The 13871-nt window shown below is 35.2% G+C and overlaps 1 protein-coding gene across 3 annotated transcripts; it reads right to left on the reverse strand.

Moving 5' to 3' along the window:
* Positions 1-553: 553 nt before the first annotated feature.
* Positions 554-13222, reverse strand: LOC132268958 (uncharacterized). 3 transcript variants are annotated; one of them, XM_059769899.1, is made up of 3 exons: positions 13063-13221; positions 11306-12941; positions 554-1013 (listed from the first exon to the last, which is right to left on the reverse strand). In XM_059769899.1, the coding sequence occupies exon 2, from the start codon at positions 12909-12911 to the stop codon at positions 11313-11315; it is 1599 nt and encodes a 532-aa protein (XP_059625882.1). In that variant the 5' UTR covers positions 12912-12941; positions 13063-13221; the 3' UTR covers positions 554-1013; positions 11306-11312. The 3 variants fall into 3 exon arrangements, with proteins under 3 accessions (XP_059625882.1, XP_059625883.1, XP_059625884.1); XM_059769900.1 differs by having other exon boundaries at positions 13067-13220; XM_059769901.1 differs by lacking the exon at positions 554-1013 and adding an exon at positions 1517-3172 and having other exon boundaries at positions 13063-13222.
* Positions 13223-13871: the final 649 nt, after the last annotated feature.

Raw genomic sequence — 13871 nt, forward strand, 5'->3', positions numbered from 1 at the left:
AGAGGCCTGGTACCGCTAAGCCACTGACCCTGTTGGTTATTTAATCAAATCTTAAACACTGTCAAAACAACTACTCAAACCATTGATCGCTTACTCATGTCTGCCAACACAAATACACAATCTATTGACAGCCTCGTCCAACCAATCCATGTCAGTACTGTGTTTTCAAATGGTAAGGAGCTCACCTGTACATCAAATTGAATGGGAGTCGATCCTGTTGAAGTCAGCATGACCATAAATGAAACATAATAATAATAACAAACGCATTCGCAATCCAATAATCCACAAAACCTAACGGTACACATCCAAGCCGGTGAAGGTGGGAAGCAGGAAAGAACCATTTTGATAACATCCCTGAAAACAGAGGAGCCACCTTTAAAGGAAAACTTGTAAACATAAAGTAATTGTTGAGTCAACTGTCACCACTCCCAATTTAGAGATCTCTAGTAAAACACCCTCTCTTGTAAGAGACATACAACAAGCACAAAACCTTCTAAACACCATCTTATTAAGGAGCTGGCTAAGATTGAACTTGGATTTTCAGGGCAGAATATACTTTAAAGAGTCGTAATACTATCACATTCATTGTTCAGTGCAAATAATATAAGAAATATAGCAAGTTTTAGTGAGCCATTAAGATCACTGCAAGTTTAGGTGCCTTTGTAAATATTATAAAAGCATAAAATTTATACAAGTTCCCTCAAGTCTGTGAATATAACCACCATCAAGATCAAGCCATCCAGCTGAGATACCTTCTTTGTATCAATCTTTTTTTTTTATCTTTTTCTTATTCCCCCTAGGCTTCCAGCTGAGGTACTTGTTGCTGAGAATAGTTGCTCCAATAATGAAATAAACTTCATATAATAACATTAGATAATCCTGTGTTCGATGACATACATCAGGTCTGATATATCTTGTAATACCGTTCACCTGGGGTCAAAAGATTGAATGCACTTAGTTGAACATTTCATCGCGTTCTACACCAGGTGCGGCTCTTCATTTACAATACGCTACTGCAATGAGATAAAATTATGCACATTAAATAATCGGAACTGATTATATAAGACCAACAATGTAATTTTATAAGTTATCTGCAAAAAAAAATAACAAAGTCAACCACTTACCCTTAATATTGTAGTCAAGCAAAGAAAAGACTATTAATTGCTCTGGCTAAAATAAGTCTGCACGAAATAAAAATGCAACTGGACTGCAAAGGGTGCCTACCATTCACAGTACTCTTTTTCTTTTCTTGTTATCAAAACCTAAATATATTATACTGGCAATTGCTGGGCTAATACTAGTTAATTTAATGAGATTAGATTGTTCTCTACAATAAACGACATATTTTAAATCCAAATTATGCCTAGTTTTGTTTGCATTGGCAAATATTTAGGTACTCCTAAAACCAACCAGTGACTAAAGCAGGCTATAGATCCTCGATGTGCATAAATCTACAGCTAGGCAACCACTGCGAACCAGATAACATCAGTGCAATTACATGATAAATTGAATAACGAAAAAAAAAAATTAAAAGAACTCACAAAATATGTTACATATTTTACAGTTATTTTTGGAAAAATTTTGTCATGTCACCATGAACCATGAACCATGAACCGACTAGTAAGACGTCATGTGGGTTCAGAAACTAATAGCATTGCACTCAGCAGCAGCAACTGATGAAACAAGGAGCGACTAGACAAGATTGATCATGCATGACATAAAGGAAAAACTTAGCCTGCAATAGGTTGTCGAGTACCAGTTCCCTGACTTTCAGCCTGAACATTTCAGATGACTCTTATCATGTTAGGTGAGACAGAAGAACAAACTGCAACAAATTGACACAAGTTACAAGACAATTTTATAAATTCCTAGTGAATGCATATTACAGTATTGTCACGCTCAGTTGGAAATGAAGATCCTATAAACAGTGTTGGAAATTTCCATTGTGATTACTTATGATAAGAAAGCTTCGAGAATAAGAACTCTTCAATTTTATTCTTACTATCAATAATCTTAAAAGAAGAGGCCGAATGACAGTTAATTGGTGTTGCATGTGTAAGATGACGGGCGAATCGGTTAACCATCTCTTGTTGCATTGCAAAGCGGCAGCAGATGTTTGGAGTATGGTTCTAAATGTGTTTGGGGTTGAGTGGGTTGTGTCAAGGAACACAGTGGACATGTTAGAGCCTTGGAGAGGGAGATCAATGGGTAGTCGGGTTAGGAAAGCTTGGAGGGTTGCACCTCTTTGTGTTTGGTGGGGGCTGTGGCTAGAGCGGAACAGGAGATCTTTCGAGGGAAAGGAGGCGCCGACGTGGGTTATTAAGTCTATGTTTTGCATTCGCTTTTTTCTTGAGTTAATGGGAGGAATTGTCCATCTGTGGACAGTTTGTTGGATTTTGTTGACAACTTATTGTTGTAATGGCACTTTTTGCGCCTTTTGTTAGTTTTGTTAAGGGTTCGCTCCTCCCCTTTGAGCGTTTTTGTTTATATATATTTACTTATCAAAAAAAAAACGAACTCTTCAATACATCAAAAATGTCCTTCCATCAAATATCACACCATTGTCCAGAAAAAGAACGGGCATCTCTATATATAGCTCATGTTACCTCCCAGTATCATAATTAAAGTGAGATGCAGCCTCCAGGGACAACAATGAACTTAGTTTCTAATTTTGCTACAAAGCCTTAGAGACCTAACAGTCAAAACACAAAAACAAATTGGTAGAATTTGTTAAGATGTTCAAAATTTCTTCGCACAACATGATATAATCTGTCACAACTCATTTTTGTACCCAAAGTTCTTCCATTCTGGTTTAATTTCTATGAGATCAAACGCCTTAAAGAAATGAGTTTGCAATAACACTTCTTAAAATACACAAGTAAATCAGAAGATGTTGTTCCAAATTTGTTCTCAATGAGAAAACTTGTCAGAACCCATCTCCACATCCCAAATTCTACTCCCTGCTCATTTTCCATTTAAGCTGAAATCAAAGCCAATAATCCTATAGCTTGCTATGGGCCTATGGCTACAAAATTAAGCACACGTGACAATGCTGCCCCATCCTCAACATTCCGTCCCTCCTCATAAAGATCATGGGCTCTCTGTCAAACTTAAAGCATATCCAAGACCATCTTTCACCTTTTTTTCACTCTGTAATCATATCCAGATATGCCTAGAAAAGAAAAGAAAAGAAAAATCACAAAAACAGTGCCATCAGTAGTTTTTCTCTTAGCAGAGAGCTAAGACCATAATCCAAATTTATTCTCGAAGTACCAAAGAAAATAAGAACATGTTTGTAATATAAATTTGCCTATTTCCAGGAAGGCCTGGATAAGCTCAATACAATTATTTGAAAACTTTTTTAGCTACAACTTCATATGGTTGACCAAGCATCATAGTTAGGAGCTTTAAACTTGATGCCTCAATGCAGTTTGTGGCCAAAGATAACAAGTATTCATGTGATAGCAAGACAAGAGGTACATTGTTAACTATATTATGAAAATCAAGGATATCACAGGTCTCCTAAAAATCTCCTAATACCTATTACGATTAAATCACGGTACCTAATGATCCAATCACTACTCCCAGAGCAATGATCCAATCAATACTACATCATTAAATCAACAAGATATATGCTCGGAGAACAGCAACATAGCAAACCAATCACTATTTTAAGTCAGAAAAATAAAAATTACTATTTTTAAATGTCACCTATAACAAACCCCAAAAAAAAAACATATCAAACTCCAGGAGGGGCAACTCTGACAAAAAACAAAAATAGTATGGCTCAAATTTCTGTACAAACCCAGACCCTGAAAATGATTCTTAACAAACAATTCCATTACCAGGAAATGATATAATCGCCAAAATAGCATGATTCTTAACTGCATAAATAGAAAGAAGCTACAAAATTCAAGAGAATAAGCAACTACTAATCCAAAAATTACGTGAATCTACATAACTGGCAAAAACATCCTGAATATATCAGAGAATCAGTTCACAATATTTGTCTTTTGTTGCATCTACTTCCACTCTTTCAGTGGCTTCTTTTATGGCTCCATCCCTAAGACAATTACAATTCACATTTAAAACACAAAAAGACACCATCACCAAACAACAAAACCTGTGGGCTTATTGTTTCTTAGAAACTGAAACACTGAACCAAGTTGCATAAAATCATAGCAGTTCTGGCCCAGCCGACAACTAAATAATTTTGATTATTGACAAACCTATACTGTACAGTAAAAAATAATAATGATGATATCTGTAGTTATTTGTGTGTATACATATAAAATATACTGTTTTATCTATATTAGATTGGGCAGAATCTTTGAGTCCAGTCTGTCCAGACAATATCTGGATTAAGATGAGGCCAAACTTTCAATCAAATCAAAAAATAAAATAACCCCACCGCAAACAAGATCAATGGAATCTTGATTTTTTTCTTTTCTTCTTTTTTTTTTTCTTCTCTTGAATTAATATTAAGGGCTATATGGACTTGGGGATAAATCACAGATAAGATTCTGTAATGCTTTAAGCCTTTAACAGTGATAGTACTCAGTCATTTATATATTTGAAGATGCCACTGATCAGTGATGACTTGTTTGGCACAGAAATTGTTATTAAAGATTCAAGTTGATGCTTAATGATATATAATTTGTAAATGATGTAAAAGTTCATTGTGGAGCAAGCTGTTCAGATAGATAGTACATGTACTCATATGATGGAGCAGCTAGCAAGTCCTGTACTCTAAAGCATAACTCACATATAATTCATATGTGTCATTGTTTAGTTCAAAATGTACCACTGGTCTTGTGCACTGAACATTAATGGACATTGTCAGACTTCACATATTTCTGTAGTGATTTTTCAAATAAAATGGTAACATATACATACATATTTTGTCTTTTCAACTTTTAAAAGATTTGGATTCTCTTTTGAGATTCATATCTTACCTATACATTTTTCCACTTATCAGTAATTTTGGATACTGAAATTCTTACCAAAAAATATTAGGCATGAACTCAAATATCCACAGCCACATCTAGCAAGAGTAAATGATGTGTGTGTAAAAAGAGACCCAGCTATGATCTCTTTTGTTCTTAACATATAGATAACTCCGTGCAATATATATGCAAAATAAAATATATATATGTGTGCGTATTTATATATATATATATATATATATATATATATATATGCAGTAGAGGATGTGGATCAGTTCATCTCAACTTGGCTCTAGGGTTTCTACTGTTCGTTGGGTCCTTCCCCAACCTCCCCCCACCCCCTCCCCTCAAATTATTATTTTTATCGAGTTAGAGGCAGCGACTTTTACTATAATTCTTCAATGGCGAACGATTCATTTCTATACTGCTCTACTTGATTCTTAAATTTTTTATTATTAAAATAGAGACATATGATGTGATATATTGTGTTATTTTCCATTCTACCCTTTTATCTGTGAAACAACCCTATATAAGCTTGAACATGGCAGTCTCTCCCATCTCTTATCTTTCTATCTTCTCCTGCAATGTTTTATCTCTTTCATCTTTATCTCTCCTGCAATATCTATCCATCTCTTTTCTCCCTAAAATGGTGATCTTGGGTAATCATTCAGGCAATCAAATGCTCGATTGCACAAAATAGGACTACAGGAGCAACCATGGCTAAAAATAACCACACCCAATCCCACTACATTATATCCTTCTATACCTACACCAGCAAAGGCCTTCTAGGAACCAACTTGGCTCAAATCCGGCTAGAGAGCTGCCCATCCGCAGCATTTGCAGATGTAATGTTAAGATTAAAAACTACTGCCCGTAAAAGTGAAATAAAGGACCGCAAAGCAATCAAAAGGCAATTCATTTGGAAAAGAACCCTAATACCACTTGTGCAATTATAGGGGAGAAAGGTGAACAATTTAGGAACCATTATAAAAGTGTGTGTATACTGACCTAACGAGGTGAAATGTAAATCGCACCTGATCCAATAAAACAAGATGTATCTACATCAATTTGAACAGTTAAGCAAACAAAACAAAGAACGACAAAATAACACCCCTTCTATAGTCAAGTTGATATTCATATTGACATGTAAAAGTAATATCATATGTAATCAAATCAAGAAGATATATGCTCGGAGGGCAGCAACATAGGAAATCAATTACGAGTACTATTTTAAGTTGATAAAAATATATATACTATTTTTAAGTGTCACTTGAAACAAAAAAAAAAAAAAAAAAAACAAAAAAAAAGAATGTATCAGACCATAGTTGTTAAAGGCTCAAGGCGCACAAAAGCGCAAAGGCCTCCTGGAGGCTGAGGCTCAAGGCGAGGCGCGCGCCCGACTGAAGCAAGGTGCACGTTGAAAAAAAAAAAAAAAAAAAAAACCCACCCAATAAAGATGCAATAGTATATATAAAGATGTAAAAGTCAACTAAATCAATTACTTAAGTTCAATATTCAACATAAAGATACCAAAGCCAACTAAATCAAGTACTTGAGTTCAACAGTGAATAATCAAACATAATAACATATTAATATAAAGATGCAATAGTCAACTAAGGAGAATTATGGAAATTATTTCGATCTCAACTTTTATATATATATATATTTAAATTGTAATTCAACTACACAACTATGAAAGAAAAAAAAAAAACCATCTGAATATTGCAATTTGATTGAATTTATTTAATTTTTAGTGATTCAATAATTTCAATTAACATATATGTAGTGAAGCACTTATATTCTCTAGTCAACCAGTTTTTTTCAATGACTGCAAATTTAAAATATATATATATATATATTCGTCAAAACATATAACAAAACTAATATGGTAAGAAAAATAATGTTCAATTGATTTATAATTTTTTAAAATTTCAGTTACACAATTTTAGTTTGGCTACAAACACGTATGTGATCAATATATATATATTAAATGTGTCCTTATGTAATACAAAGGAAAAGTCCAAAGACATACATACACAATTACACACCCAAAACTGGGAACCAAAAAAGAGAGAAAAGAAAACAATTTTGCCGAGACTCGAGAGAGCCGAGAGAAGAGAGAAGAAGAAGAAAAGTAAAGAATTCTGCCGAGACTCGGGAGAGCCGAGAGAAGAGAGAAGAAGAAAAGAAGAAGAAGAGAGAGAAAAAGATGCCAAGAGAAGAGAAGAGAGAAGAAGAAGAGAGAGAAGAAGGAGAGAAGAAGAATAGAAGAAGGAGAGAAGAAGAACATACCGTGAGTCGGCAGATCCGAGAGATCCGGCACTGTGACTCGGCAGATCCGAGATTGCTTCGCCTTCGCATTCACTGTGGTTCGCAACCCCTGGCCTTTGTCTTCTTCCTTTTGCTCTTTTGGTTTTCTTTTATTTTTTTTGTTTTGTAAGTTTTGTTAAGTTATATAAAAAGTAATAATAAACAAATACTTGCCAAAAATAATAATAATAAACAATACCAAACAAAAATAATAACAAAACAAGTAAAAAAAAAAAGCCTTTTTCAAGCAGGTGCGCCTTTTAAGCGCCTGTGGCCTTGCGCCATTGTAGCAGAGGCGCGCACCTACTTAAAGCCAGTCGCCTTAGCCCTTATAGGCGACATGATGGCGCCTGTAGGCGCCTTTGACAACTATGTATCAGACTCCAAGAGGGGCAACTCTGACGAAACAAAAAAAGCATGGCTCAATTTTCTGTCCGAACCCAGACCCCAAAAATGGTTTTTAACAAACAATTCAATTAACAGGAAATAATGATATGCTCACCTAGATTGCATGATTCACAACAGCATAAATAGAAAGAAGCTACAAAATTCAAGAGAATAAGCAACCACTAACCCAAAAACTAGGTGAATCTACAAAACTGGCAAAAATCATTCGATTCAAAACTGAACAGCTCATTTCAGCCTATTATATCATCATGTAGAGAAATAGAAGCTATGAAAATACCATTTCAAATATCAAACAAAAAGAATTAAAGCTTGAAAGTTAATAACACAATTGCAACACTTCAATATGTAACTAATCAAGCAACCCATAATAACATGTCAAAAACTCTTCTGAATACTCGATCTCTTAAGTGCTCTAGATATCAAATCTCTTCAAATCAAATAATAGAAAATAGAACACTAACCAATTGCCCAGAAATCATAATATTGTCAAAACAGAAAATATAGATAAGTTGCACTCTGTGTGTGCGCGTGTGATTGCGAGAGAGAGATTTTGATCAACCTCCAGGCTCATAATGGACCAACCCCTTCCCCCACCCAAAGAAAAAAAACAAAAAACAAAAAAGGGCAGAAGTAAATAAGGAAACAGCACAAATGCACAAAATAAGGCAAATTTTACAGACTGCTTAAAAAAATCATAAAGAAACATAAAAGGCATGCTTCCACTGCTAATGTATACTCAAGTACAAAAAGTCGACAATATAGTAACTAATTTAGGCGCAGTAAAAAGGAAAAGAGTTGAGCGTGTATAAGTTCCAATAGGCTTCTTCTTTTTTTTTTTTTTTTGATAAGTAGTTCCAATAGCCAAAAATGACAACACACAGACAAGTCGTAGTGCTCATTCCTTCTTTAAATTAAACAAAGAACTGCTGCAGTGACTACTACAGGTTACAAAGTTAGACTGCTACAATTAATCACTAACCAAAAATCAAACCAAACTATAAAGTAAGAATAAATGTAGAAATATATTATGAATGCATGGCAATGGTTATCGACCTTCTTTATCAAACGTTGGCACTTTGGTGTGTGTTTTTTTTTTTTTTTTTTTTTCCACTCAAGAAAAAAGAAAAGAAAAAAATGTGAGCATACAGCAAATATGATAGTCCAAATGGAAATTCTCCGATGGACATGGAAAACTGCAATACTTACTCTACACTGATGAATTAGAAGCTCCCTGGTCAAATTAAAGATGTTAACATGGAGGAGACTTGGAGGTGCTAAGAAAGAACTTTGTGGTATGGTTACATTTTTAAGTTAGAAATAGAATGAAAACAACCCTGAAAACTTGTATAGTCAGACAAAAGTTACAAGCAAACCACAGAACTCATCCAAAATTAAACAGAAAGTGGTCTCTGGATGCTTTAAAAAATGATACATAATGAAAATCAATATTCTAAACTTTTTCTACTATATATGGCCTTCCTTAGCAGTTGATGATCTTCTTTAGCAGCACCTCTTAGATAAGAATAAAAAATAAAATAACTATTGGAGTCCGGGGATCTTTGTTCGTCCTTTTAACAAAATTCTTTCTCCTGAAGAAAAAGAAGAGATCAAAGTCCCTTATTAAATCAAGTAATTTTAAATCATTTACTAATGCATCCAACTAACAGAACATGGGTTGCTCCAATTTAAAATCCATGAGGTCAAGTTATTTGACACGTTAAGATAATGGTCCTTACACAAAAGGGGGAGAGGAAAAAAAAAAGATCAAATGAAAGAGAGAGAATTTCTTCTTTTCTTTTTCCTTTTTATTTTCAATCTATGTTCATCTTCGGGATTTCATGCAATCTTGTGTGAAGATTGCAAAAGCAAACAACACATCCACACACTCTGCCTAGAAAGTAATAAAATATAACTCATGAAATTGAATTTCCTCACTGAGTACATTGAACCTTGATATAACTATCTACGTAATCAAATGTGATTAGACAAAGGGGTTAGAAAAAGGTTTTTTTTCTTTTTCTTTTCTTTTCTTCTTCCAAGTAGTTGCTGCATGTTTGTATGTGCCCAACAGCTAGTCCATAGAACAAAACTCAGTTATACGCTGTCCACTGTAGAAAATTATACTGCCATTATAAAACAATGTTTTCATTTACTGTCACTCCAACCAAAAGATGGACCCAAAATTACCATATAACACATACTTCTTGACAAAGACCTTTCTTATCTACCGATACAAAAACCTGAAAGATGAACCATATGCATGCCCTCAGACTTCGTGAAATCTCAATTTTTGACTGAACCTCATACCATCTATTAAAAAACATAATCTTAAATCTACTGTTTTCAAAATAATTTGTCATATTCACTATAAAAATAGCTCCCAAAATATGGCATATCCTATGTTAGTTCACCGGAATCAAGCATTATTGAGATATCTTCCTATTACGTTATTCTAACAAATCCTCATTCCATCTATCAAATAATATCATTGCAAATATATTCTCGTCATAATACATTTGTCTTACCATGTCAATTCACTTTAAGAAGAGCTCGAATATCTAGTCTACCAAAATGATACTACATTTTAATGGCATTGTGAAACTTGGGATAAAATAGTAGCATCCCACCTTTCATTGCAAATGAATTTTCCCCTTCAGCTACTAACATGAAAAAATTACCCTATTTACATATAGCAATCGACACCAAAAATGCACTTGAGGCAGTATTCCAGCCCCGGGGGGGACACCAAAACAAGCCAAGCTAGAGAGAGAGATGAGATAGAAGAGAAAATCTACAGATTGTGATTTTTCAGGGTATTATGATGGGTATGGATATGTCTCTTAACCAAACCTTATAACATCTCTCTTTGATGGGCCTTAATAGGATTTAAGATCTGAGGTTATAAAAAATAAAAAACTTAATGAGCTCAAACGAAACTGCCAGACATGGCCTTCTGAGTTAGGCATGTGGGCTAGATGGGTTTGTGCTCATGAGTTTGAGTTCGATTCATTTACTTAACAAACCAACAGTTTTTCTATCTAAACTCGAGCTTGTCCACAACAAAACACTAACAAATACTTACGATGACTGACAACCCAAACCATATGCAAAGATAAAACCTAAACTATCTCCTTTTCATTTGGTTGAGATGTTACCCATTTCTTTGCATTTCCTTTGAAAACCAAAATTGATCTATGCATCCAAAGATGCTTTTTGAATACGAACAAGTTCTTGGTAGGATCGTTCTACACCAAACTCTATTAACTAGTGGTTCATCTAGACAGTACACATTTAAGACACCCTCCCTATTTATAATCAAAATTGTCTACTGCAAATTATTACCAGTTTCCTCAATTGCCTGATGTTCCAAACAATAGCAATGTGTTAAACCTAAATTGTTTCATTTTCATTAAATTAACAACTCTGAAAGTTTGCAAGCATAATATTCTTCTAGATCATCAGCATAATATAATATTTATGCATGTAATGAAGAATTAACCTACAAAATGATTCACACCCTCAATTAATCATTATTGCACATGCTAAACCAAACTGCTGGAATATAAAAATAATTGAAAGACAAATGGAAACTTAACAAACAAGTCAAAAATCCAGAAACTGGAAAAAGAAAAATGACATACATGAGGATTACGTATCGGCACCCTCAGTGGACCTTCCACCAAAAGGATCATGAGAAGGGCCAGTATCCTGCCCAATGTGGCGTTGCACCAGCCGCTGCAGATCAGCCATAACCTTGTGCTCACGCTTTGATTTTTCCTCATAGTTAAACATAGCCAGCGCCCTCTTGTCCTCTGCACTATAAACCTGGTTTTCTTTCCTGATACGAATAGCATTCATCCTTTGATGCCGACTACCACTCATTACATAACCAAGAGACTCAAATTTCTGAATCTCCTCGGCTGAAAGACCAACTTCACCTCTACGTGGGATACGCTTCCCTTGTTGAACATATTGAGCAATGGCATCACCTTCACCAGGCCTAAGTGCCCCTCCATAACTAATATGTCCTTCAGCCCTAGGCAAAGGCATTGGCCCGACAACTGGTTCGTTATCCAAAGCAGGTTTCTTCTGTGATTCAATCAAATCTTTGAATATGAGCTCTTCACTGTTAATTTCATTTATCCCAGCATTATCCACCTGAGGTATAATATTTGCAACGATTTCAGAATCAGAATTCTCCTTTGAAAATGAACTCTCACCGTCAGTTTCAGCATGTTTCTTCTTCTTACTAAGCTTTGACCGAGAAGATGAAGAGTGCCTCCGCTTCGACCTCAAACGTCCACTGACATCAGATTCCTCACTTTCACTCAGGCTTTCATCGGAATCGCTATCACTGTTCTTCCTACTACTGCGTTTTCTCTTACTACTGTTCTTACTGCTCTTGTTTGGCCTACTACTTCTCCTCCGTGTCTTCCTCCTCCGTCTCCTATCTTCTTCTGAGCCATCACTGGACTCGTCCGATTCACTATCGGATGCAGATACCGATTTCCTACTTCTACGGATAGAACTCCTCGAATTCTTGCCCTTTTTCTTTTTCCTTAAGCGCGAATCATCTGATTCAGACAGTGAATCGTCAGATTGAGACCCAGAACCAGATTCGGAATCTGAAGAACCACTTCTTGAACTTCCAGAATCCAGTTTTGATTTCATCTTCTCCGTGCCTTTTTCTTTCTCTCTCGACTCGTTGTTTTCTTCCTCGTCTCCAAACTTCTCTGTAATTTCCTCCAGTTCCAGTTCATACCGTTCGTTATCGTTTCTAGGAGGACTCGGTGTGACATTCCATATACAATTCTTCAACATCTTCCTCATTTTCTGACGTTTGATTCTCCGGTACTCTTCAAAACTCATACCTCTCAACTCTTCATCCGAATCGGAGTCCGCAACCCGCCCATTCCTTTGATCACGATCAAGAAAAGGTGCGGGGCGGTTCCTGCGATCATCGTAGTTGGATCTTTTTTCCGAATTTAGGGTTTCTGATATAGGGCTTTTTCTATAGTTTGAGTAATCGGGAGACGGCCGACGACCAGAACGACGATCGGAATAGTGGTCATACCTGATGTGACCATTGGCCGGGCTTCGACTACGGCTCCGGCTACGGCTAAAAGTCCGGCTTCGACGTCGGTGGTCACCGGAGTTGTCAGATTCTGGTGAGTAGCGACCATTTTCTCTGCGGCTGCGACGTCGTTCGGCGGGCACATCTACCACGGAGGAGAGCCTCCTACCCATTAGGGTTCAGCGGATAAAATCAACGATCAACTATTTACAGACACAATTGTGTTTACCGTATTAGAAGGCCCAAAATAAGAAGATAATTATACTTCAAAAAAAAGAAAACAAAAGAAATTTCAAACTATTCTTTTCAAATACCCAAACTGACCTACAGTTATCATTCAAACTTGCGTGCTTGGTGGAGAAGAAGCGAACAAAGCTACGCTCGCTTGCTGTTTTTGTAGTGTGTCGCTCGCTCGCCAGCTAGGTAAGATCGGAGCAACAGGAAACGCCAAGACGGGCAGTAAGTGGATAGAGAGGTCGTTCCGCCCCTTGTCCCGAATATGGGTGATATATATTAGGGTCGGACAAATAATGTGACTCATCGGGTTGGATTCGTGCAGATGGAATTGAATCCAATTGTTACACTTACTCAGATCGATGGTTGATTTAATTTAAAAAAATTAAATTTGTAATTTTCGAATCGAATCACGATTATTAAAAATTTAATCTGATTTGTGAATTCGTGAAATTTATATATATTTTTTTAAATATATATTAATTAATTTAATTAGTTAATGATAATTTAATTAATTTTGAAATTATATTAGTTATTAATTATTTAAATATATAAATTTAATGTTAATAAATTAAAATATTATTTATTAGATTATGGTTAAATGATAAATAAATAATATTAAATATAAAAATAATAATAGATAATTTAGATAAAATTCAATTCGATTCGATTCGTTATTATACGAATTCGATCCGATTCGTTGGATAACGAATTGGTGACGAATTAAAATTTGTTCAATCCATTAAATTAAAATTTATATTTAATACAATCAAATCCCTATCCATGGTCACCCCTAGTATATATATGTTCTCACACAATGTTGTAATCAGTAATCATTGTCACATTAATAGAGAATAGATTGATTGATAAACCAATTAAATGAACTAAACCACTAAAAA

This window comes from Cornus florida, unplaced genomic scaffold (genome assembly GCF_030987335.1).
Source record: "Cornus florida cultivar Cherokee Brave unplaced genomic scaffold, ASM3098733v1 CherokeeBrave_3.0.0_Hap2_Chr08, whole genome shotgun sequence".
Taxonomy (NCBI): Eukaryota; Viridiplantae; Streptophyta; class Magnoliopsida; order Cornales; family Cornaceae; genus Cornus; species Cornus florida.

What these genes read in the sequence shown, in the direction of transcription:
- LOC132268958 (XM_059769899.1), bottom strand. Translation starts at nt 12,911, where the DNA reads ATGGGTAGGAGGCTCTCCTCCGTGGTAGATGTGCCCGCCGAACGACGT.